This window comes from Bufo bufo, chromosome 7 (assembly GCF_905171765.1).
Source record: "Bufo bufo chromosome 7, aBufBuf1.1, whole genome shotgun sequence".
NCBI classification, from domain to species: domain Eukaryota; kingdom Metazoa; phylum Chordata; class Amphibia; order Anura; family Bufonidae; genus Bufo; species Bufo bufo.
The window spans coordinates 127,718,066-127,745,073 of NC_053395.1; the positions used below are offsets into that span (position 1 = coordinate 127,718,066).

The 27,008-nt window shown below is 43.0% G+C and overlaps 1 protein-coding gene across 2 annotated transcripts in view; it reads left to right on the forward strand.

The window, feature by feature from the left end:
- Window positions 1–27,008, forward strand: part of PLEKHM3 (pleckstrin homology domain containing M3) — a 401,278-nt gene that overhangs the window by 140,704 nt on the left and 233,566 nt on the right. For both annotated transcript variants that reach the window (XR_005780515.1, XM_040440444.1), the window contains exon 3: window positions 15,214–16,149. Coding sequence is in view for 1 of the 2 variants with exons in the window: in XM_040440444.1 (XP_040296378.1) it covers window positions 15,214–16,149 (936 nt within the window). In the remaining variant the exon portion in view is untranslated. The remainder of the gene's footprint in view (window positions 1–15,213; window positions 16,150–27,008) is intronic.

Here is a 27,008-nt window from a genome sequence, read left to right on the forward strand (position 1 = left end):
GGAGGGTGATGGAAAAGAGAGGGGAAAAAAAAAAAAACTTCATAGTTAACTTCTTAGAATACTGGTTATGCAAGCAGAGCATAAAGCCCCCCATGTAATTACAGTTAAATGCTGCGTAGATTAGATCCTCTTAAGTCATTTCCCAAGATCAGCAGTTCTTAGATTAGAGGCATGACAGATGACGTTATTAATACTATGCGTTCAGCAAGGATACGGGAACAGGAAGGTATGAGGGGAAGGAATCGGGTGAGCTATGGAAAGGCATGACAACCATAATACTATACGTGTCCCAGGCGCGAGGTGAGGGAGGTTTCTGGGTTCTCGCATGGAAGTCCAAACGTTTTACGCCGGCAGGGGTCTAATTCTCCTCGATCAGGTGCCTGCTGGAGAAGTGATAGTCCATCTCTGGTATGCAAGTCGTCATACCTGGGTCCCTTTCAGAAATGCGGGGTAGACGAAGTTCTTCTAGATGGTCTGGGTCTCTGAGGCTTCGGGCGGGTCACTGTAATCCACTCTTCCCGGCTGGGCAAGGGAGGCAAGGCATCCACCTCCATCGCAAGTGACCAAGAGGGTATGTCGATCGGGTCCATCTCTAATTTCGGCCACGCTTCTTTAAGGTCTGAAGGGGTCTTTATTATAATACGCCTGTTGTCTTTCAGCACAGAGAGTCCAAAAGGAAACAGCAAAGAGTATTGCAGACCCTTTGCCCTCAGTTGATCTAAAAGAGGCTTTAGCATCCTGCGTTTCCGCAGTGTTGATGGTGCTATGTCTTGATATAGGGCGACTTCAGCTTCACCATAATGTATTGGTGCCTGTTCTCTCGCCATTTGTTTTATTAAGGCTGTGTCTACATATGATAACAAGCCGCAGATAATGTCTCTGGGAGCCTCATTAGGTTTAGGCTTGGGGCGGAGAGATCTGTGTATACGTTCAATTACAATTTTGTCTGCCCGATCTGAGCCCAGCAGGTTTGCAAATATTTCTTGAGCCACTTTTTGGAGAACGTCACCAGCCCAGGTCTCTGAGATGAGGGTGAGAGCAGTGTTAACATGCACTTCTAACTGTGCGGATCTGGCTGCCAGGGTCTCAGCGTGTGAGGTGAGGCTAAGGCATGTATTTTCCAAGGCTTCTGTTCGGGAGCCAATGGCCTGGAGGTCAGCCTTGATGTCTGCGAGATCGTCCCTTACCGGCTTAAGTGCCTGCAGCAGGGTTTTCTTCAGCACAGTCGTTGTGAGTGACTTATCTTTGCTTGGGTCTTCATCGCTGCTCGAGCCTCTCTCCTCTTCCCGCTCTAGCTGCGAGTCGAGTTCCAGCGCCATCTTGGAGGGAGATGTGTGAGGTAACTTATGTCGCTTTTCAAAGAATTCAGCAACTCCCGTCTGGCTTGCTGTCGGTCTTCCGGGACCTCTACCTTCTCCCTGTTGATATCGACCAACTTTGCCCATTTTCCAGACGATTAGTGAGGTATTCTCGGCTATATGAGTGTGTGTGGCGGGAGAGCTCTGTCTCACACAGCCATTCCAGTCCGCGGCCAGGCTCCGCCCCTCGTATATTCCCTATTTTAAAGTGACCGTAACGGAAAGCGGATGCAGTTTAAAAAACAAAATGAAAATAAGATGATCAGACTTTATTGTTGTTTTTTTTAGCTGGAAAAAAATACTAAAATAAAAATGGCATAAAAGCAAAGCTCCATTCATTATTTGAATAATCAAGGGGGGGGAAAAACTGTTAATAGAAACAAAAAAGGTTTTGATAATTAATGAAAGCCATTATTATTATTCGCATTCGATTTTAATAATGTATCTACTGCAGTTTTCTGTTTTGCAGATATTGGTATTGGTCCTGTGTTGCACCAAAATGTACGACTTTTTGTCCTTTTTATGTCGCGCTTCATACTTTTTAAAAACGTGCAGGAGGGCACACAATGCTTGTACTGGAAAATTGGTGTAAATGGCAACAGAAATCTACGCCAGTTCCTCGTTTACTTAGATTTTATTTTCTGGTGCATGGACCTAACACAGAGGCACCAAAATGATTATGAGACGTCCCTTGTATTTATTTTCTGGTATAAGAAATTGCAGTCTTAATATATTCACCCTCTAGTGTTGTGTCAGAGCTGCATCCATCAGTCAGTAGATTCTGCAGAGTTCAGTAAATGGTAGGTATACGGAATCCAGTATCCAGGATTTCCACATTTCTACAATTGTGCAGTCCAAGTTTCTGTTGGTGCATTTTCTCCTTTGTACGTCCCTTTTTCAGTCTTCTACACTGTAAAAGCTCAGCCCAGATGTTAGGTAATTTACTGTGATTAGCTTTCTTTTGTTCCACCTTAAATTCTATTTCTAAATTTGAGGGGCTAAATTAAATGGAAAAGTATTATTGCTTCATTGAGAGTGGAAAGAAAATTGAACCTGGGCCTTATTATTGGATTCTTCCTTGCCAGCTTCCATCTTGACCCAAGTCCTAAAAGATTTTTTTTTTATTTAATCAACCTGCACACTTCACGGAAAATAATAGAAGCCTGAGGACTTGTTCTGTCCGAGTATTTGTGTGGAGAAGATGCGGGCAAACCAGGATTTATAGAATTGTGGGAATGAGGACTCATTTTGTAGGAAGGCTGAAAAGATTGTCTGAGCAGAGACACCATGATTGTAGTTCAGGTCTGCTAGGCCTCTTACTGGATTAACAGAAAAGTAAAGTGGTCACAAAATGCACGACCATTATGTGCACTTTAAAGGGATTAGTGTGAGTTCAAAAAAAATGTAATGGCTCTCTCTGTGTTTTTTTTTCTCCTAGAATACATTATTAATGTTAGAAAATACAAAACGATGCATTTGATGTCTGGTTTAAAGGGGATCTCTCACCAGGAAATTCACTGTTAAACCAGACATAATGCCTTGTAGGGCTAACTCATGATGATGTAGCACCAACATATTCCGCAGCGCTTTACAATCAGGAGGGTCATGTACAAACAGTCAAAATTACACAGCAACAAACAAGATGTTCTCCAGGCTTTTAACCCCGTAAGGAACCTGCCATTTTTCACCTTAAAGGGGACCTGTCACCTCTACTATGCTACCCTCACTGAGCGTTTCTAAATGTTCATTGTGTTACCCTAAACATCTAAATTACACTTTTAATTTCATTTGCAGGCAAATTCAATAAGTATTATGCATTTTTGTACTTCTCGCCTTTTATGCAAATTAACATAGAAGAGTCATATCTTACTTGTGTGACCAGAGAAGAGTCATATTTTCAAGCTCTGACTCATCTCAGGTTAATTTGCATATGTATCAAATCGGGTTTTTTTACACAATAAAAGCACACAGAGCTATGGGGACTGGGTATTGCGGATGTGCTAGCGGACATCAAATCCAGGTGACAGGTTACCTTTAAGGACCAGGCAATTTTTTTTGCAAATCTGACGTGTCACTTTATGTAGTGATAACTTTAAAACGCTTTTACTTATCCAAGCCATTCTGAGACTGTTTTCTCGTGACACGTTTTACTTCATGACAGTGGTAAATTTGAGTTAAAATATGTAATTTTTATTTATAAAAAAATAAATAAAAATTTACCAACAATTTGGAAGAATTCACAATTTTCTAAATTTCAATGTGTCTGCTTTTAAAACAGATGGTGATACATCCTAAACTAGTTATTACTTTACATTTCCCATATGTCTACTTCATGTTTGAATCATTTTGTAAATGACATAAAAAAATTTTTGGGGACGTTAGAAGGCTTAGAAGTTTAGAAGCAAATCTTGAAATTTTTCAGAGAATTTCCGAAACCCACTTTTTAAGGACCAGTTCAGGTCTGAAGTCACTTTGTGAGGCTTATATAATAGAAACCACCCAGAAATGGCCCCATTTTAGAAACTACACCCCTCAAGGTATTCAAAACTGATTTTACAAACTTTCTTAACCCTTTAGGTGTTCCACAAGAATTAAAGGAAAATGTAGATAAAATTTCAGAATTTCACTTCTTTAGCAGATTTTCCATTTTAATCTATTTTTTTTAAGTAACAAAGCAAGGGTTAACAGCCAAACAAAACTCAATATTTATTGCCCTGATTCTGTAGTTTACACGGCAGGGTGCAGAAGGAAAGGAATGCCATATGGTTTTTGGAGGGCAAATTTCACTGGGATAATTTGTCATGTCACATTTGAAGACCCCCTGATGCCCACCTAGAGTAGAAACTCCCCAAAAATACCCCATTTTGGAAACTACGGGATAAGGTGGCAGTTTTTTTGGCACTATTTTAGGGTACATATGATTTTTGGATGCTCTATATTACACTTTTTGTGAGGCAAGGTAACAAAAAATGTTTGGCACTGTTTTTATTTTTTGTTATTTACAATGTTCATCTAACAGGTTACATCATGTGGTATTTTTACAGAGCAGGTTGTTATGGATGCGACAATTCCAAATATGACTACTTTATTTAGTTGTTTGTTTCAGTTTTACATAATAATGGCATTGTTGAAAAAAAATATTTTTTAGTGTCTCCATATTCTGAAAGCCATAGTTTTTGTTTTGTTTTTTGGGCGAATGTATTATGTAGGGGCTATTTTTTTTCGGTATGAATGTCAGTTTGGTACTATTTTAGGGTGCATATGACTTTTTGATCGCTTGGTATTACACTTTTAGTGATGTAAGGTGACAAAAAATGGCTTCTTTGACACACATTTTATTTAATTTTTTTACGTTGTTCACCTGAGGGTTTAGGTCATGTGATATTTTTATACAGCAGGTTCTTACGGACGTGGCAATACCTAATATGTGTACTTTTTAATATTTTTGAAACAAAAATGAAAATCATGTTTTAGTGTCTCCGATTGTCTTAGATAGGATATAATTTTTGCGGGATGAGATGACAGTTTGATTGGCACTATTTTGGGGTGCATATGACTTTGTGATCGCTTGCTATTACACTTTTTGTGATGTAAGTAGAATTGTGGCGGGTATCGAATTATCGATACCCAATTGATCCTTTTTGTACCGGTATCGATTCGATACCGGGATTTGACATTTACTGCGTGCCATGTTCTCCTCAGCAGTATAGGGGAGAAGGAGTCTCTACCTCCCTCCCCCCTGTGCCGCTGCTGCCAATAAGAAGAGAGAGGGGCGGAGGATGGGAGGGGCTGTGGCCACTGCGCCACCAATTATGATAACTCACCCATTAATACAAATTAACTAGGCGGGTGCCGACGGCAGAATCACATAGCCGACACCCGACCTCTTTGACAGGGCGCAGCGATCCGCGGCAGTTAACCCCTCAGGTGCGGCACCTGAGGGGTTAACTGCCGTTGATTGCAGCGCCCTGTTATAGAGGTCGGGTGCCGGATATGCGATTCGGCCGCCGGCACCTGCCTCCTGTGTTTGTATTAAAAGGTTACTTATCTTCATTGGTGGCGCAGTGCGCCCCCAGCCTCCCCCAGTACTACAAACATTGGTGGCACAGGGCGCCCCCCCTCCAACCCCCCCAGTATTATAATCATTGGTGGCAGTGGCCGCAGGGTCCCCTCCTCCTCATTGGTGGTGCAGTGGCAGCTTCTGATTGGACGCTACTGAAGCCCTGGCTGCCACGGTAATCTCCCTGCTGCTGTGTGTACAGAGCACAGGGCAGCAGGGACAGTGTGAAGTCCTATTCACCCTGATAGAGCTCTATTAGGGTGAATAGGACAAGGGATGAAAAGATCCCAGGTTCTAACCTAATAGTTATTAAATAAAGAGTTTAAAAAAAAAAAATAATAATATTACCGTAAGTTTAAATTACCCCTTTCCCAATTCTACATATAAAATATATAAGCAATAAATAAATAAACATATTACATTTCGCCACGTCCAAAAAACTGCGAACTATTAAAATATATAAAAAATCTCCTATGCGGTGAACGCCGTAACAGGAAAAAAAAATAAAAAATCGGACTGTTCGATTATGGGCCGGATGTTCCATAAAATGCGGAATGCATGCTGCTTTTTTTGGTGTTTTATTTTTTTCGAATGGTATCGAGTATCGCAATACCTTTTTTATGGTATGGAAATCGAATAAAAATTTTGCTGTCGCAACAACCCTACATGTAAGGTGACAAAAAATGGCTTTTTTTTTTTTACATCCTTTTAAAAAAAAAATTACGTTGTTCACCTGAGGGGTTAGGTCATGTGATATTTTTATAGAGCCGGTCGATACAGATGTGGCGATACCTAATGTCAAATTTTCTTTTTTCCCCAATTTTTTCAATTTTTTTTTAACTTTATTTTGTTTTTGTTTTACTTAAAACTAAATTCTTTTTTGTAAAACTTCTTTTTTCACTTTATTTTTTGTCCCACTCTGGGACTTCATAATTTGGGGGTCTGATCCCCTTTTCAATGCATCACAATACTTCTGCTTACAGCCTGCTTTCTGTGAGATCCAGGGGGCTGGATCTCACAGGCTGTCACGTAAAAGGCAGCCACGATGCCTAAGGAAGGCATCGGGCTGCCTTCCCGGCCATCAGGTCCCCGTCACAGCAGCGCGGGAACCCGATGGCCACCCCGCACCCGGCAGGATCCTGCACGTGCTGCAGTCAGCGCTGACCGCGGCAGTGCGAGGGATAATGTGCCGGCATCTGTGTTTTCACCAATGCCGGTGCATGCAGCTCCTGCATCCGCCCGATCAGCTTACCGTACATGTACGCTCTGGTCCTTAAGTCCCGTCCATCAGCGCCGTACATGTACTGCGCAGGTCCTTAAGGAGTTAATATTGATGACCTATCCTCAGGACAGGTCATCAACATCAGATCAGCAAGGGTCTGACACCCGGCACCCCGCCAATCAGCTGTATGGAGAGAAGGGGCGCTACATGCGCGTGTGTCGTCTCTCTTCCTGCTCGCCGCTGCTATATCGACAGTGAGCAGGAAGAGAACCTGACACCTCTCCTGACAGGTCTATTTCAGTAAATAGTTGTGTTCCACATTAAATGCAGCATCTATTCTTATGGCTGTATGTTTTGCCATTCCACTGTTGTTCATTTTAGAAGTTTATGAATGCATTGTTAACTGGGTGTTACCAGTTGGGCCTGTGTCCCTGCACAGTGTGACACTGTCCATTCAGTATCCTTAAAAAGATCAGCTGCACTCAAATAGTTTCACAGTAGTAGGTGTGTTTATTCACAAAATAGCATCATGACAGAACTAAGTTTCGACTCCAAAAAGTCTTTTTCACACAAGTGAGAAAAGTGTATGAAATATCTATATATAGTGTGTACCAAGGGGTGTGTCCATGGGCATCAGGAATGCCTACATATTCGTATCAAATATCAATAATGTAGCTATAACCTGTGTATCATATATATAGTATATCATCAACGATCAGTGATATCATCAATGTGTTAAAAACAAACTTGCTGTGGCCGAGTATATTAGGAGTGGGGCCGGGCATCACTTATGGTAGGCGAACTATAAAGTCTCACGTGCGGCGTCGCGTTTGGGAAACTGCGCATGCGCAGGTCCGTATGGAGGAGGCGGGCCGCAGCTGACCGCACTATGAGAGAACACTCCATGACGACAGGTGTTACGTCAGGAGGAGTGGTCAGAGGCTGGAAGGGCAGTCTCACGGACATGAAGGGAGCTGTTTTGAATTCCTCAACCATGGAGAATGATTGAGAGAGGACCTGCCAATTTTTTCTAATAACATTTCCTATTTTCCAACTTAGGTGATTATAGTTAGATACTCTTATTAACTTCTTTAGATCCAGTGGTTGGCACTGTCATATCCTGTCTCATAGTCTTAATCTGGTCCTTGTGTCTCGTGACAAGGGTCTTCGGATAACCTCTGTTGAGGAATTTTTGGCTCATCTCATCAAGTCTTTTATCGGCTAGTGCAGGGGTGGCCAACCCATGGCTCTTTGCTTCTTCAAGTGCGGCTCTAGCTGTGGAGCCGGGAAGCAGTCAGGCCGGCTCACTCCACCCAAAGCTCAGATCTCTTTTCCTGATCGGGCACTGTTGCTACTTTCCAGCTCGCTCTCCACTACGTCCTGATGCACACAGTGTGAGAACGTAGTACGTGGAGACACGCACTTTGACGTGACGTTGTGCTCATCAGGTCATAGTGGAGAGCGTGTCAGTAGGGCTGAAACGATTACTCGATTGAATCGAGTAATTCGACGCAAAAAAATCCTTGATGCAAATTTTTTGAATCGAGGATTCGTTTGTGTCATGTAACCTCGGAGCGGGAGTGAAGCGCTTGCTATGACTCCATGGTCACACGCCGGCCTGTACTGCGCTGCACACGCTGGCTGTCGGACAGCAGCTTCATCGGCAACCTCCCCAATGGCTACATGGCCGACCTGCAGCGCCCCAAGCCCACCCAGCCACCCCCACCCACCGGGCCAGACAGTAGCAGGCAGAGTGGGGCGGAGGTGGCGGGGGGCTTATTCTCTTCCATCACCAACGTGGTCACACACAGACGGCGGGTCTGGGGGAGCAGAGTGCAGGGGGCCCGGGAGGAAGTCCCGTACCCTGCTGGTGGTAGATGACCCCCACACCGACTGATGAGTCCTTGGCTGTTATATGTGCACACTGGATCATAGGGGCCCTCACCTGCAAGGGCCCCGATGTACTCAAGGTTTCCCCTGGGACAGTGCATTAGGTTCCGCATAAACTGGCGGGAGCCCTGGATCATGTCAGCTGTGGGGTTCCCAGCTCCCCCCAATGTACTGGTGTGCAAACTGGTTTACATTCCACAGGGACTCGGGGGACTCCCTTTTTAATGTTAGGGGTCCCCAAATAAATGTATGCTAATTATTTCTTTATATTTTACATCCTGCATTCTAGGGGCCCCTGTGTTAATTGCCATAGGGCCCCCCGAAAACTATATGGAAAATATATTATGTCATGTACACAGGGGCCCCTGTTTTAGATTGCCATAGGACCCCCAGAAAAATATATGGAAATTATATTATTGATTTATATGTCATGTAGACAGAGGGCCCTGTATATGATTGTCATAGGGTCCTCAGCCCGCTCCCCAATAATATATATGGAAATTATTGCTCTATATGTCATGTAGACAAGGGCTCCCCTGGTGTCCAGGATCCCCCATACTGACTGGAGAGTTACCCTATAATGAGACCTCCTACACCATGTCCTTGTAATGTCTCCCAGTCATTGCTGGTACGGTATGTACTGTAATAAATATGACGGGGATCCACGTGTGTATGTTTGTTTTATACATGCACATAGATATAATATACATAATGCTGCGCTGCGTCTCTTCAGGAATGTGACCTCTCAGAGAGAACTGTTGCATTATGGAAAGTATTGAGAGTATAATGTGTCATATGTGATACGCTGACAGATGTAACATGTATATAGATGGTATTTTTTTTTTACCGATATATAATGTTGGTGACTAGGAATCTGGGGGCAAGCTGGTGGCACTGGGAGGCAGCTGGTGGCACTGGGGGGTCAGCTGATGGCACAAGGTGGGATTATGAGTTTTTATAAAGAAAAACATTAATTCGTTTTTTGTTATTAGATTACTCGATTAATCGTAAAAAATAATCAATAGAATACTAGTGTAACGGTCACGTACACACACACACACAGGGGGGAGGATAGTGACCACTGCACTCCACCCTCACCCCTGGCCCTGCCTACTTGCCTCACGAGTCCTGGTGACAGGGGACAACTGGACGGCAGTCCCTAACTTAGTATATGTGCGGGAAGGACAGACAAGACAAATTACGGATAGTGAACGGACCGGGTCAAATCCAAAAGAATAACGCAGTACAGAGGGATAAGCAAAGAAAGGTCAGGAGAAGCCGGGGTCATAAATACCAGGAGAGTCGAGAAGTACCAAAGGAGTCCGCAAAGAATAGTCAGGTGGAAGCCGAGGTCAATATACCAGGAAGGATGCGCAGTACAGGAGGAGCAGGTAACGGATTGTCAGGGAACAGGATCAGGTAAGTACACAGGTATCCAACAACTGCCAGGAACCTAAATTAACAGGCAACCTGTGGCCAGCAGGCTGCCTGTATTTATAGTGGGGAGTGAGGGTCATGTGACGTAGCCAGCGTCACATGACCGACAGACTGACCAGTCGAGCACCGAGTGATCAGGTCGGCGCTCAAGGCAGACCTAGGAGCAGGGAGCCTCCCAGCTAGCAAGGCCGCCCTGGGAACGAGGTCAAACACAGATCCTCGCTCCCGAAGCTAAGCAGCAGGTCTGCGGTTGATGGGAGACCGAGTGTGCCTTCGGCACCCCGTTACAACTAGATTTCTAAAATAATCGTTTACTGCAGCCCTACGTGTCAGACCTGCAGAGTAGCAGGTGCCCAAGCAGGAGCCCAGTGCTTGATCAGGAGAGAGAAGAGATTTTTTTAAAATTATAGAACTGAGCAAGGGGGTCTGATCTAAGCATGGGAGGTTCTGATGGGAAGTTCTGATCTGAGCATCGGGGGGGTCCTGATCTAAGCATGGGGGGCAGATCTGAGCATGGGGGGGGTCTTGTTTGAGCATGGTTTGGTCAGGTCTGAACATTGGGGGGGGGGGGGGATCTGAGCATGGGGGGGTGAATCTGAGAATGGGAGGGATCTGAGCACTGAGGGTCTGACACAGAGAGTCTGATTTGTGTTCTGAGCATTGGGTGTCTGATTTGGAGGTCTGATGAGGTTTGGGGTTCCTATTTTAGGTCAGATGAGGATTGGGGATCTGATTTAGGAGTCTGATCTGAGGTCTGATAAAAAATATATTGTTTTTCTTTTTTTCTCTGCTAATGATCAGATGAAAAAAAAAAAAAACTTATTTTTATTTGTTAAAACCTAGGTGCATCTTGTAGGGCGAAAAATATGGTGACTCGTGTGTAAATGTTTAGCTTGTGGCTCCTGGTAGTGATCCGTTTTTTTTTTACTCTTTGTTTCTGTAAGGTTGGCCACCCCTGGGCTAGTGTTTCCTCGGTGACTATTCTTTTAACCCTAAGGAGTTGACTATAAGGAAGAGATTCCACCATCCTTCTAGGATGTGCACTATTGAATCTCAAGATATTATTCCTGTCTGTAGGTTTAATGAAAAGATCAGTGTAGAGCTGATTACCATGTGGAGAAACCAGAGTATCTAGGAATTTGAGTTTTTCTTGTGAGAAGACAACTGTAAATTGCATTTCTGTATAGATACTGTTGAGAAAGTCGCCAAATTCCAACAATTCATCAACTGTACTGGTCTAAATAAGGAAAGTATCGTCGTTATATCGCATCTAGCCCCTCACATGCTGGAAGTGGCTGGATGGATATATCTGTGTTTCTTCAAAGGAGGCCATAAAGATATTCGCATAAACTGGGGCAACATTGGATCCCATCGCGGTCCCCCTGTTCTGTATGTAAAACACATTCTGAAACATAAAATAATTCTGTGTCAAAATGATCTCCAATAAAGCAAGGAGAAATTTCCTTTGGTCCATTGGGAAGTCAGAGTGGCAAAGTGCTTGTTCAACAGCAGAGAGTCCTTTATGATGTTCGATGCTTGTATAGAGGCTCACAACATCGAAGGAAGCCAAATAGTTTCCCTGATGGAATTCAAACTTTTTAAGTTTAGATAAAAAAATCTAATGGTATCTTTAACCAACGAAGCAGCACCACTAACTAAGTCTTTTAGGGCCTTGTCAAGAAAGGTCAAAATAGGGGAGAAAATTTAATTAATCCTTGATATAATGGGACGTCTCAGCGGGTTTTCTCTACACTTAAGTATCTTTGGTAGGATATAGATAACTGGTGTCACGGGAGATGAATTCAAAAGATAATCATGTACTTTAGAGTCTATAATGTCTTCAGCTAGAGCATCAGCTACCAGTAATTCAATTATTTTCATAATCTCAAATTTAGGGTCATGTTGCGCTCGTCTATATACCATTTCATCACTGAGTTGTCTCAATATTTCTTGATCATATTTTGTCATGTCCATAATTACAATTGCACCCTTATCAGCCGGTTTAATAACAATAGCCTGTCTGTTACAGAGGGACCTGAGAGCAATTTTTTCATTAAAGGGGTTGTCTCAGTACAGTTAAGTGTCATTTATCATGTAGAGAAAGTTAATGCAAGCCACTTACTAATGTATTGTGATTGTCCATATTGCTTCCTCCGCTGGCTGGATTCATTTTTCCATCACATTATACACTGCTCGTTTCCATGGTTACAGACCACCCTGTTATCCATCAGTGTTGGTCGTGCTTGCGCAATATAGGTAAAAGCACTAGCCTATGTGCGCTCCCATGGTCCCGGCCACCAGAGATGCTGACGCTTTTTCCTATAGTGTGCAAACACAACCACCACTGATGGATTGCAGGGTGGTCTGTAATCATGGAAATGAGCAGTGTATAATGTGATGGAAAAAATAAATCCAGCCAGCAGAGGAAGCAATATGGATACTAACAATATATTTTATTAGTAAGTGCCGTGTATCAACTTTCTCTACATAATAAATGCCACTTACTGAAGTTAGACAACCTCTTTAAGGCTTAGATTGGGTATTATAGAAAGATCCGTTTGTGTTTTAATTTTTTCAATCCCTTCTTTCACTAGGGAGATGTACAGTCAGGTCTATAAATATTGGGACATCGACACAATTCTAACATTTTTGGCTCTATACACCACCACAATTAATTTGAAATGAATTGAACAAGATGTGCTTTAACTGCAGACTGTCAGCATTAATGTGAGGGTATTTACATCCAAATCAGGTGAACGGTGTAGGAATTACAACAGTTTGCATATGTGCCTCCCACTTGTTAAGTAAGGGACCAAGAAAAAAAGAAGGATTTTTGATACGCCTTTCTGACACAATACAGCACTGATGTACGTTTTATTAAGAACGCAATAAAGAAAAATTGGTCTGTCCTAAAAAACGATCCAGTCATTGGTAAAGATGTACCAGCTCATCCTGATATTATTTTTAAGAAAGCTCCTAATATAGCAACTCCCCTTGTACATAGTGGAATACCGCCAGTGAGGACTAAAAATGGTATGAGCAAATTCACATGGTGCGGTTTCTGTTTGGCTTGTAAAAATAGAAGCTCTCTCAATAGGGTCCAATCCATTGAGAGCGTTAAATCCAACAGCAATGGACAAATATTCAAACTAAAAGGAAGCTGCACCTGTGAAAATGAAGGGGTCATATATCTGCTGGAATGCCCATGTGGGCTTCAATATGTGGGGCGCACTTTACGAAAAATTAAAAGTGCGCATTCAAGAACACATTAGAAATATAAAAAAAGGTTTAACCACACATAGTGTTTCACTGCATTTTAAAATGTGTCATGAAAAGAACCCAAAAGGATTAATATTTGCAGGAATCAAAGTGGTCAAAACACACTGGCGTGGGGGGGATGCGTTAGCGCAGATAAATCGCAGGGAAGTCGAGTGGATATACCGACTAAACACACTGCAACCAAAAGGGTTAAATGCAGAGTTTGATATAAAATCATGTTTGGTATGATTGTAGTATCCATCCTGTGAAAGGGATCCAACAGGGATACATAACATCATGTGAGAAAGTAAGACTAAATATATTGGAGCCATTATGTTGAATAAAAAGATGAATGAGGATACTCCTTGCACCTGTTGGAGGAGGGCGTGTGCTGAATGAATGGGGTTGTAGACTTCAGATTGGCTGATCGCAACATGTGACCGGTTTAGGCTACTTTCACACTAGCGTTGTTTAAATCCAGCGTTCAATTCCGACACCGGAACTGCCCGCCGGATCCGGAAAAACGTGCGAAAACGGATTACATTTGAATCCTGATCAGGATTTTGATCACAATGAAAAAATGCAAATGGATCCGCCATTTATAGACTTTAACTTTTTTTTCTCATTTTTTGGGTTTAACACGCAAAAGCCGGATCCGGTTTGACGGAACACACGGCGCCGGATCCGGCGTTAATGCAAGTCAATGGGAAAAAGGCTGGATCCGGCGTTCAGTCAAAGTGTTCCGGATTTTTGGCCGGAGGTAAAAATACAACTTTACTGCGGTTTTCTGAAAAGCCTGATCAGTCAAAAAGACTGAACTGAAGACATCCTGATGCATCCTGAACGGATTACTCTCCATTCAGAATGCATTAGGATAAAACTGGTCAGTTCTTTTCCGGATTTGAGCCCCTAGGACGGAACTCAGCGCCAGAAAAGAAAAACGCTAGTGTGAAAGTCCCCTAATGAATAAAAAATGTGGATACATTGGTATTAATAGAAACAAAGGAGTAATTTTGTGACTTTTACTGTGGATCTTATTGTGGATTTTATGGGTTGAAACCCGGGTTGGGCAGCGGAGTGTTACTACCAGGATTTTATATATGCTATATATTTTAGCTCGTTTGTGAGTATAATAAACCTTTTTTTACCTGCATTTGAAGTGCTTCACTATGGTGTGATTTTTTGGTGCCCTGCAGAGGAATCCAGGAGGAATCCAGAGCTGTATCAACTCGGTGGGCTTATAGCACGGTGGAAAAAATTCCTTGTTTAGGCAGCGCGGTTCTTCACTTTAAGGGTCCATTCACACGTCCGTTTTGGTGTTCCGCATCTGTTCCGATTAAAAACGGAACGTTATGCGGATCCATTCATTTTCAATGGAATCCGCAAATAATCGGAGAGCACTCATAGTGCTCTCCGATTCCGTTCCGTGGGTTCCGTTATTCGGATCCTGGAAAAAAAATATACCCTGTCCTACTATTTGTCCGATTTTGCGTTCCGTCATCCCATTCTAGTCAATGGATCCGTCAAAAAATCGGATGACATGCTAAAAGCATCCTCATGTCATCCAGATTTTCGGATCCGCAAAAAACAGGAACGTTTATCTGGAAAGGTAAAAATACTGACGTGTGAATGCACCCTAACGTGTTTGGTATCACAGCTGAGCCCCATCCACTTGATTAGTACTGAGCTGTGCCTAGGCCATGTAACTCATGAACGTGACATCACATAGATTAGGAAGAGGCCTAAATGCTCACAAAGTGCCAGAGCCTCATCATAATAGCTGATCAGCAGGGGGTGCCAGGAGTCGGACCCCCACCAATCTCATATTGATGCCCCATGCTTCGAATAGACCATCAGAAATTCAAAGGAAAACCTTTTAAATTGTGCTCAGAAAGAAATGTCATCTTTTCCTGTATGTTTAGCTTTATGTAATTCTTGCCCATTTAAAAAAAAAAAAATTAAGCTAATGCATCTTTTTAATTTTGCAGAGCATATGTTGCCAAATATTCTCAAGAAAGGATTCCTGGAAACAAGGAAAACTCACGAAAGCTTCTGGAAGAGTAGCTATGCTGAGATAAGCCAATATAAACTTCACATCTACAGTACGGACAGCAGTGGAAACCACAATGCTGTTACTGCTTATCCTCTTGCTCACATTGAAAGCATCACATTAACTGGAAGCCATGAGACCAAAATGGTTGATGTCTTAATGTCAGACAACAGCCAGTTGCAATTGAAAGCAGATTCTGCGTGGGAGGCACTGGACTGGGGGCAAAAATTATGGGAGGGCGTACGTGCTTTGACTTTCATTCCAGATTACATGAGACCTCAGAATGATGTCATAACAAGATCAAACACCACAAGTGACAATAATAGTGACTTTCTGGAAACTCACAGCTTGTCAAATACGTCTAATCAACTTTCGAGGACAATTAACTTGACCAATGGGTATCAAAAAAATATTTTGAAAACAGGGACTTTATATCGATTAACATTGCAAAATAATTGGAAAGCCTTCACATTCGTTCTCACCAGTTCACACTTTACAGCTTTTCAGCCAAGTTGTCTGGATGAAGACCCATTGCTTAGTTACAACGTTGATACATGTGTGTCTGTGCAGATGGACAATCTTGACGGTTATGATTCTTGTTTCCAAGTAATTTTTCCTCAAGATGTTCTTCGTCTTCGGACGGAAACTCGCCAGAGGGTGCAGGAATGGATGGATGCTATTATATCTGCTGCTAATGTTGCTAGGAAGCCCGATCAGAATATACTAGTGCCTCTTAGGAGCAAATCCAAAGGACAACTATCTTTAAGGGAGCTGCAGAAGAGCAAGCGCCAGTCTGTCACCACAAGTTTTCTTGGAATCCTGACAACATTGGCCTTAGAAAGGGGGCTTACAGCTCAGAGCTTCAAGTGTGCAGGTAAAAACATTTCCAATAGACAATGTAGCTAGCATTTATTTGTTAGATTGAACCAGTGTTAAAAAGAAGACAGCACCAAAGTAAAGAAATGGCAGATAAGAGTTATTCAAGTGTAAATTAATGTTATAGAAGTTGTCCTGCCAATAGTTTTTTTTAAATGGTCAAAAGTGGCATTAAAAATAAATAAGGCTACTTTCACATTCGCATTTGGTGCGGATCCATCATGGATCTGCACAGACGGATCCGCACCGATAATACAACCGCATGCATCCATTCAGAACGGATCCGTTTGTGTTATCTTTAACATTTCCAAAACGGATCCGTCTTGAACACCATTGAAAGTCAATGGGGGAAGGATCCGTTTTCTATTGTGTCAGTGAAAACGGATCCGTCCCCATTGACTTACATTGTGTGTCAGGACGGATCCGTTTGCCTCCGCATCGTCAGGCGGACACCAAAACGCTGCAAGCAGCGTTTTGTTGTCCGCCTCCAGAGCGTAATGGAGGCAAAACGGAGGCAAACTGATGCATTCTGAACGGATCCTTATCCATTCAGAATGCATTAGGGCAAAACTGATTTGTTTTGGACCGCTTGTGAGAGCCCTGAAATGGATCTCACAAACGGAAACCAAAACGCCAGTGTGAAAGTAGCCTAGCACTCACCAATCCTCCACCACTCCTGTTAAATGACAACCTTTCTAAATGGTCACTAACCTTTCAACAAACTTAAATCAAATGCATAAATCAATAGTACAATATATCTTTTCAGAGAAAAATGCCTCTTTCTCCACTTATCAGTTCCCTCAATCTTACCATTTTTAAACAGTCTATCAGCTCACTTCTTCTGCCTCCTCCTCCCCTACTCTCATGGACGTTCCCGCGGCAGGTGGCAGGAGATGGGTGAGACTGGCAACACATGGTTTGATCTGACATGTTTTCTGTTTGTATCAAAAGACATCTGTGTTTTTTCTGGTGCTTGCCACACCTTCTTTCCCCAGGTGTGGCTATTAGGGTCATTTAACCTTCTCTATTTAGGGGGAGCTACACCTGGATGCCCTTTTAAGCATACTGGTAATAGGAAGAGAGTGTTTTTCCTGCGGACAGAAGGGAGATTTTATCAGAGTATGTCCATACATTCAACGGCAAAAAGAAAAAAGAGGGACATTTAATTCCCATCTGATTCTTGGAGGGGTGAGAGGAGAGTCAGAAAATGTGCATTTGTCTTTTACTGGTAGTACCCGATTTCTCCTGAGGTGGTGCTAGAGTCAAAAACTGTGGGGATTGAGGTGTTTATCGACAGCAGGGCAGGGGTGAACCTGATTGATGCTCAGTTCGTCCGTAAGCACGGGTTGTCACCGAGTGCATTAGGAAAAAAAACATTTACGTTTTTGCTATTAATTCTGCACCTCTAATTCAGAAGTGTTTATCTCAAGTGGTGACTGATATCAGATTAAGAGTGGGTGACTTTCATTAAGAATTTATCTGTGTTGGAGGGTCTCCCTGCTCCGGTGGTTCTGGGTTTACTGTGGTTAAGCGAGCACAATCCAACCATCGATTGGCAAGCTAGACAGATTTTGGATTGGGGCGATTATTGCGTTGACAATTGTCTGAATACATCTTTTTATGTTTTAACTACTAAGACATTACCCTCTTTTATATCTGATTTTGCCAATGTATTTTCTGAAAGTGGATGCCAGGATTTACCTCCGCATCGGGAATATGATTGTCCTATCAATCTTATTCCCGGAGCTAAGTTGCCAAAATCTAGATTGTATAACCTTTCTGGACCTGAAAGACTGGCCATTAGAGAGTATATTGCCGAGAGTTTGGCTAAAGGACACATAAGACCTTCCAAATCTCCAGTTGCAGCAGGGTTCTTTTTTGTTAAAAAAAAGAACAGAGGTCTTCGGCCATGTCTGGATTTCCGTGAACTCAATCGGATTACTGTCCGTGATCTGTACCCTCTTCCTTTGATTCCCGATTTGTTTAATCAGATTGTTGGTGCCAAGATGTTCTCCAAGTTGGACTTAAGGGGGGGCATATAATCTGGTTAGGATCAAGGAAGGGGATGAATGGAAAATGGCTTTTAATATTCCTGAGGGGCACTTTGAGAACCTGGTCATGCCTTTTGGGTTGACCAATGCTCCTGTGGTTTTCCAGCATTATGTGAACAACATTTTTCATCACCTTGTGGGGAGGTTTGTAGTCGTGTATTTAGATGACATTTTAATTTATTCTCCAGACGTGGAGATACATCAGGATTACGTTAGACAGGTGTTTACAGATCCTAAGAGATAATAAATTGTATGCAAAATTAGAGAAGTGTGTTTTTGCTGTACACAAGGTGCAGTTTTTGGGCTACCTGCTGTCATCTTCAGGTTTTCGAAAGGATCCACAGAAAGTCTGTGCTGTATTGGACTGGGATCGACCCGAAATTCTGAAGGCTCTTATGCCATACTTTGATTATCAATATTTAAATGGTGTGGGCCTCAGTAGTAGCAGCACTGTAGACATTTGGTATGTGATAAAGATGCATTATATTTGGTCACAAATATGTGGGAGTTCCCTTTCTTTATGGCCATGAGATTTACCATTTTCATTTGGTAATACTACAAGAATATAATCTGATTTCCACACATATTGTTGCCTTCATTTCTGTATGGTTTGTTTTTTTGGATTTTTTTTTGTTATATGTGGTCCCCGATGAACTGCCCCCAGAGAACGGTTCAGAGAAACGCGCCAGGACAAAGTTTGCATTCCTGGGACATACAGTATATTTTTCCCCTTTTTTTCCACTGGTGATCAAAACCTGGATGTCACTGGTTTACTTGGGAGCATATATTATGTGCGATTATCTTTGTTGTAACTTTATAATTTTTTGATTCATGCATTGACTTATGACATTACTATTGGACTGTAGTCATATTAGGTCTCTTCTCGGGTGGCGGTATCTATCCCTTGTCAGGGACATATAGGGCTTATCAGGAGTTTCCTGACATGGGATCACCCCTATTGGGGCGGTCATTCCGTTTTGCTAGGCGGGGCCTATAGTTTGATAGGGCAAGTGAGGGTGAGTCAATTTTCCTTTCCTTGTCCTGCCCAGCCTCATTGTTAATTGCTTTTTAAGGGCACAAATTGGGTGATTTTTAATGACCATTGGTAAAGGTTACGTTTTACGCTGGTAAAGGTACTCTGTGATTACATTATAATTAAGTTACACTAATGACTACCTGACATATGAGGTCTATATCTATCAGAACTGTGAAAAATAATTAGACCTCAGGTCAGACCACCAATCAGACCCCCAATGTTAATCAGACCTCAGCTAACAACCCCAATCAGACCCCCAATGTTAATAAGACACCAACAAGACCTCAGATCAAACCCCTAATCAGACCTCAGCTCAGACCCCAATGTGAATGACCCCCAATCAGACCTCAGATAAGAGCCCCATGCCTCTCATCAGCCCCCAGCAGTCTCATATCAGCCTCCATTGCCTCATATCAGCCCCCAGCAGCCCCCATTGCCTCTCATATTAGTCCCTAGCAGTCCCCATTGCCTCATATTAGCCCCATTGCCTCAGATCAGCCATCAGCAGCCCCATATTGCCCCAGATCATCCCCCAGCAGCCCCATATTGCCCCAGATCATCCCCCAGCAGCCCCATATTGCCCCAGATCATCCACCAGCAGCCCCATATTGCCTAAGATTACCCCCCAGCCTCATATTGCCTCATAGTAACATAGTACATAAGGCCGAAAAAATACATTTGCCTGTTTGACAGTGTCAAATGATTTGGAGAAGTCCAGATATACGACATCCATTGATTCGCCGCTGTCAAGTCTAGAACTTACCTCCTCATAGAAACTGATTAAATTAGTTTGGCATGACCGATCCCTCATGAAGCCATGCTGATATGGCGTTATTTGCTTATTTCCGTTGAGATGCTCTAACATAGCATCTCTCAGAAAACCTTCAATCAAACATTTTACCCACAACAGATGTTAACCACCTCAGCCCCCAGTGCTTAAACACCCTGAAAGACCAGGCCACTTTTTACACTTCTGACCTACACTACTTTCACCATTTATTGCTCGGTCATACAACTTACCACCCAAATGAATTTTACCTCCTTTTCTTCTCACTAATAGAGCTTTCATTTGGTGGTATTTCATTGCTGCTGACATTTTTACTTTTTTTGGTATTAATCGAAATTTAACGATTTTTTTGCAAAAAAATGACATTTTTCACTTTCAGTTGTAAAATTTTGCAAAAAAAACGAGATCCATATATAAATTTTGCTCTAAATTTATTGTTCTACATGTCTTTGATAAAAAAAAAATGTTTGGGTAAAAAAAAAAATGGTTTGGGTAAAAGTTATAGCGTTTACAAACTATGGTACAAAAATGTGAATTTCCGCTTTTTGAAGCAGCTCTGACTTTCTGAGCACCTGTCATGTTTCCTGAGGTTCTACAATGCCCAGACAGTACAAACACCCCACAAATGACCCCATTTCGGAAAGTACACACCCTAAGGTATTCGCTGATGGGCATAGTGAGTTCATAGAACTTTTTATTTTTTGTCACAAGTTAGCGGAAAATGATGATTTTTTTTTTTTTTTCTTACAAAGTCTCATATTCCACTAACTTGTGACAAAAAATAAAAAGTTCTGTGAACTCACTATGCCCATCACGAAATACCTTGGGGTCTCTTCTTTCCAAAATGGGGTCACTTGTGGGGTAGTTATACTGCCCTGGCATTCTAGGGGCCCAAATGTGTGGTAAGGAGTTTGAAATCAAATTCTGTAAAAAATGACGAGTGAAATCCGAAAGGTGCTCTTTGGAATATGGGCCCCTTTGCCCACCTAGGCTGCAAAAAAGTGTCATACATCTGGTATCTCCGTATTCAGTAGAAGTTGGGGAATGTGTTTTGGGGTGTCTTTTTACATATACCCATGCTGGGTGAGAGAAATATCTTGGTCAAATGCCAACTTTGTATAAAAAAATTGGAAAAGTTGTCTTTTGCCAAGATATTTCTCTCACCCAGCATGGGTATATGTAAAATGACACCCCAAAACACATTCCCCAACTTCTCCTGAGTACGGAGATACCAGATGTGTGACACTTTTTTGCAGCCTAGGTGGGCAAAGGGGCCCATATTCCAAAGAGCACCTTTCGGATTTCACTCGTCATTTTTTACAGAATTTGATTTCAAACTCCTTACCACACATTTGGGCCCCTAGAATGCCAGGGCAGTATAACTACCCACCAAGTGACCCCATTTTGGAAAGAAGAGACCCCAAGGTATTCGCTGATGGGCATGGCGAGTTCATGGAAGTTTTTATTTTTTGTCACAAGTTAGTGGAATATGAGACTTTGTATGAAAAAAAAAAAAAAATCATCATTTTCCACTAACTTGTGACAAAAAATAAAAAATTCTAGGAACTCGCCATGCCCCTCACGGAATACCTTGGGGTGTCTTCTTTCCAAAATGGGGTCACTTGTGGGGTAGTTATACTGCCCTGGCATTCTAGGGGCCCTAAAGCGTGAGAAGTCTGGAATATAAATGTCTAAAATTTTTTACGCATTTGGATTCCGTGAGGGGTATGGTGAGTTCATGTGAGATTTAATTTTTTGACACAAGTTAGTGGAATATGAGACTTTGTAAGAAAAAAAAAATTCCGCTAACTTGGGCCAAAAAAATGTCTGAATGGAGCCTTACAGGGGGGGTGATCAATGACAGGGGGGGTGATCAATGACAGGGGGGGTGATCAATGACAGGGGGGTGATCAGGGAGTCTATATGGGGTGATCACCACAGTCATTGATCATGCCCCTGTAAGGCTCCATTCAGACGTGCGTGTGCGTTTTGCGGATCCGATCTATCTATCAGTGGATCCGTAAAAATCATGCGGACGTCTGAATGGAGCTTTACAGGGGGGTGATCAATGACAGGGGTGTAATCAATGACAGGGGGGTGATCAGGGAGTCTATATGGGGTGATCACCACAGTCATTGATCATGCCCCTGTAAGGCTCCATTCAGACGTCCGTGTGCGTTTTGCGGATCCGATCCATCTATCAGTGGATCCGTAAAAATCATGCGGACGTCTGAATGGAGCTTTACAGGGGTGTGATCAATGACAGGGGGGTAATCAATGACCGGGGGGTGATCACGGAGTCTATATGGGGTGATCAGGGGTGATCAAGGGTGAATAAGGGGTTAATAAGTGACGGGGGGGGGGGGGTGTAGTGTGGTGCTTGGTGCAACATATTACTGAGCTACCTGTGTCCTCTGGTGGTCGATCCAAACAAAGGGGACCACCAGAGGACCAGGTAGCAGGTATATTAGACGCTGTTATCATAACAGCGTCTAATATACCTGTTAGGGGTTAAAAAAATCACATCTCCAGCCTGCCAGGGAACGATCGCCGCTGGCAGGCTGGAGATCCACTTTCTTACCTTCCGTTCCTGTGAGCGCGCACGCCTGTGTGCGCGCGTTCACAGGAAATCTCGGCCATCGCGAGAGGACGCGCCGGCGCGTCCACTCGGAATGAATCAACCACCTCCAGGACGCGTCTGTGCGTACAGCGGTCCGGAGGTGGTTAAACTTACCGGCCTATAGTTTGCAGGCTCTGTTTTTTTACCCTTTTTGAATATTGGCACCACATTTGCCATGCGCCAATCCTGTGGGACATTCCCTGTCAGTATAGAGTCTGCAAATATCAGAAATAAGGGTCTGGCTATGACATTACTTAATTCCTTTAGGATACGGGGGTGTATGCCATCCGGTCTTGGCGATTTGTCTATTTTAATCTTTTTAAGTCTCTGTTGTACTTCTTCCTGGGTCAGACAGGACACTTTTAATGGGGAAATTACTTTTACATTCAGCATTTCATCTGACAGTTTATTTTCCTCGGTGAATACATTGGAGAAAAAAATATTTAACAGTTTTGCTTTCTCCTCGTCGCTCTCTGCGACTCCCCCTCATTACTCTTTAAAGGCCCGACACCTTCAGATTTATACTTTTTAACATTTATATAATTGAAGAACATTTTAGGGTTAGTTTTACTCTCTTTGGCAATTAATCTCTCGGTCTCTAGTTTGGCCGCTTTTATTTGTTTTTTACATGTTCTATTTTTTTCCTTATAGTTTTTCAGTGCTTCCGTGCCACCCTCCTGTTTTAGTGTTTTTTATATGCTTTCTTTTTGTCATTTATTGCTTTCTTTACAGTTCAGTTTATCCAGATTGGTTTCTTTTTGTTCCTTAACCTTTTATTCCCATACGGTATGTACCTCTCACAATGAGATTTTAGGATGCTTTTAAAGATATCCCATTTTGTGGCTGTATTTTTATTTTTGAGGACTTTGTCCCAGTTAGTTAGGCCTATGCCCTCTCTTAGTTGGCAAAATTTTGCTTTTTTGAAGTTTGGTATTTTTGTTCCTCCCTGTAGAAACGCTCTTTTGAATGATAATTGGAAGGTTATTACTTTATGGTCACTATTTCCCAGGTCCCCCAACCTGCACGTCTGTTGTTCTGTCAGGCCTATTGGTTAATACTAAGTCCAGTATGGCCGTCCCTCTAGTCGGGTCCTGAACCAGTTGGGAGAGGTAATTGTCTTTCGTTATTGCCAAGAACCTGTTTCCTTTATGAGATATACAAGTTTCGGTTTCCCAGTCTATATCTGGGTAGTTGAAGTCCCCCATAATAACCACCTCATTATGATTTTGCCACCTTGTCTATCTCATTTAGTAGTAGATTTTCTGTGGACTCTAGTATATTAGGCGGTTTATAGTAAACTCCTATTAGTAATTTATTATTGTTCTTAGCTCCATGTATCTCTACCCACAGTGACTCCACATGTTCATGTCCCTCACTTTTATCTTCTCGGACTGTGGGCTTTAGACAGGACTTTACATAAAGGCACACCCCTCCCCCCCCTCCGGTTTTGACGATCCTTTCTAAACAGACTGTAACTTTGTACATTAACTGCCCAGTCATAGCTATCATCCAGCCATGTCTCAGTTATTCCCACTATGTCATAGTCCTCCTCACACATCACTAATTCCAGTTCCCCAGTTTTATTTGTCAGGCTTCTGGCATTAGTATACATACATTTGAGAGGTTTATGTATATTTTTTACCCTACACCTTTCCTTCTTAACTGTTCTAGTCCCTCCTTCCATTACTCCCCCAGCCCCACTACCTTGCCCCTGGTCTCTATCTGCACTATCTTCCCCTCCTATAATATAATTTCCCCCCCCCCCCCAGTCCCTAGTTTAAACACTCCTCCAACCTTCTAGCCATCTTCTTCCCCAACACAGCTGCCCCATCCCCATTGAGGTGCAGCCCGTCCCTACGATAGAGCCTGTAGCCGATAGAGAAGTCGGCCCAGTTCTCCAGGAACCCAAACCCCTCCTTCCTACACCAGTTCTTGAGCCACTTGTTAATCTCCCTAATCTCCCGCTGCCTTTCTTGTGTGGCCTTCCTGCTCCTGGACGCCACTCCTCACCGCCCGCGATCATCTTCCTCCTGCTGTCGGCTTTGCTGTGAACTGGCGCGCACACAGTGTGAGGTCACAGAGCGCCCTCACAATGTGTACAGCCACTGCTCAGCCGACAGCCGAGGACCAGGAAGCGGTGAGTACAGAGCCTTCACCGCTTCCTGGTCCTCCGGTACTAATGAGCACTTCCATAATGGAAGCGCTCATTAGTATTCTCCCCATAAGTAGCAAGGGCATTTCCACCACCACCCCCTTTCCCCACTTATGGGGCGAAAAATACGGTATATTAAAATATTTAATAAATTTTGCAGTTTTCGTCCTGACCACTGAGCCATCATAATAGTCTGGCACTTCCTGATTTGTAGAGGTCACTTCTCAGCAGCCATCTTATTACATGTATACTGTATCACCACAAATAGAGTAACAATGAAAGCTAACACCTTTAACAATGGAGGTGTACCAATGACACAAGCTGTGATTCTCACAGCTCGTATCTTCTTCCCTTTCACTGCAGAATGACCCTGCAAGGAACAGCTGTTTACAGCTTACAGAAGCTTGGGCAAGTTGACTGCCCCATAATCATGTAAAAAAATAAAAATGTAAAACAATAATATAAAAAAATCCCTGCTAAATCTCACTAGGGTACTTGAGTCTGAAACTTGAGGTGGGCAGTGACATCACAGCGCTCCTTTTGTCTCCTGCTGACAGGGCCGGTGCAAGGATTTTTGCACACAAGCGAATCTACATTTTGGCGGCCCCCCCCCCCCCACAACTCGGTGGGAGTGATGTAAAAAGGAGGGCGTGATGTAAAAATAAAAAGGAGGGCGTGATGTGACATGGAGGGGGATGAGAAATGTGACATGGAGGGGGTTGAAATGTGAAATGGAGGGGGGGGAAATGTGACATGGAGGGGGATGAGAAATGTGACATGGAGGGGGATGAGAAATGTGACATGGAGGGGGTTGAAATGTGAAATGGAGGGGGGGGGAAATGTGACATGGAGGGGGATGAGAAATGTGACATGGAGGGGGATGAGAAATGTGACATGGAGGGGGATGAGAAATGTGACATGGAGGGGGATGAGAAATGTGACATGGAGGGGGATGAGAAATGTGACATGGAGGGGGATGAGAAATGTGACATGGAGGGGGATGAGAAATGTGACATGGAGGGGGATGAGAAATGTGACATGGAGGGGGATGAGAAATGTGACATGGAGGGGGATGAGAAATGTGACATGGAGGGGGATGAGAAATGTGACATGGAGGGGGATGAGAAATGTGACATGGAGGGGGATGAGAAATGTGACATGGAAGGGGTTGAAATGTGTCATGGAGGGGGTTGAGAAATGTGACATGGAGAGGGTTGAAATATGACATGGAGGGGGTTGAAATGTGACATGGAGGGGGTTGAGAAATGTGACATGGAGGGGGTTGAGAAATGTGACATGGAGGGGGTTGAGAAATGTGACATGGAGGGGGTTGAGAAATGTGACATGGAGGGGGTTGAGAAATGTGACAGGGAGGGGGTTGAGAAATGTGACATGGAGGGGGTTGAGAAATGTGACATGGAGGGGGTTGAGAAATGTGACATGGAGGGGGTTGAGAAATGTGACATGGAGGGGGTTGAGAAATGTGACATGGAGGGGGTTGAGAAATGTGACATGGAGGGGGTTGAGAAATGTGACATGGAGGGGGTTGAGAAATGTGACATGGAGGGGGTTGAGAAATGTGACATGGAGGGGGTTGAGAAATGTGACATGCAGGGCTGTGGAGTCGGAGTCGAGGAGTCGGAGTCGGGGGAAATTTTGGGTACCTGGAGTCGGAGTCGGCAAACAATGCACCGACTCCGACTCCTACTAAATATAGATTGGAATTTTTAAAAAAAAGCAAGTTTAAATGTCCCAATTCACAAAAAGTTATAATTAATGACTTCTCTACTGTAAGAATAAAGACCAATGCATGCAGTGCCTCACGTAACCGCAAAACGAACACGTTAAGTGACCGTGAAGAAGCATGCTTTTCATGTGCTTCACTATATGGCATGCAACGCACAATTAGGAGCTACAATACTTATACTTTCCATAGTGTTGTGTTCTGCTTTTACAGGGAACGCAGCGTCCATGTGTAACCTAGCCTCTCACTGATAAGGTATTAAATAAATATGTTTTTTGCAGGACTAGAGAGTGAGACACTTGTATAAGTGAAGGGAATGGAGGGCCAATAGTTCAAGACTGAAGCTGTAAACCATTGGAAAAACTGCTGTCATTTAGCTAAGGCTATAAAAACTTGTAAACTCCGATTGTTAGCTTAAACTTTAAACATGACTATGGGATTCTCCTAGGAAAATCATGTTTTAGAAT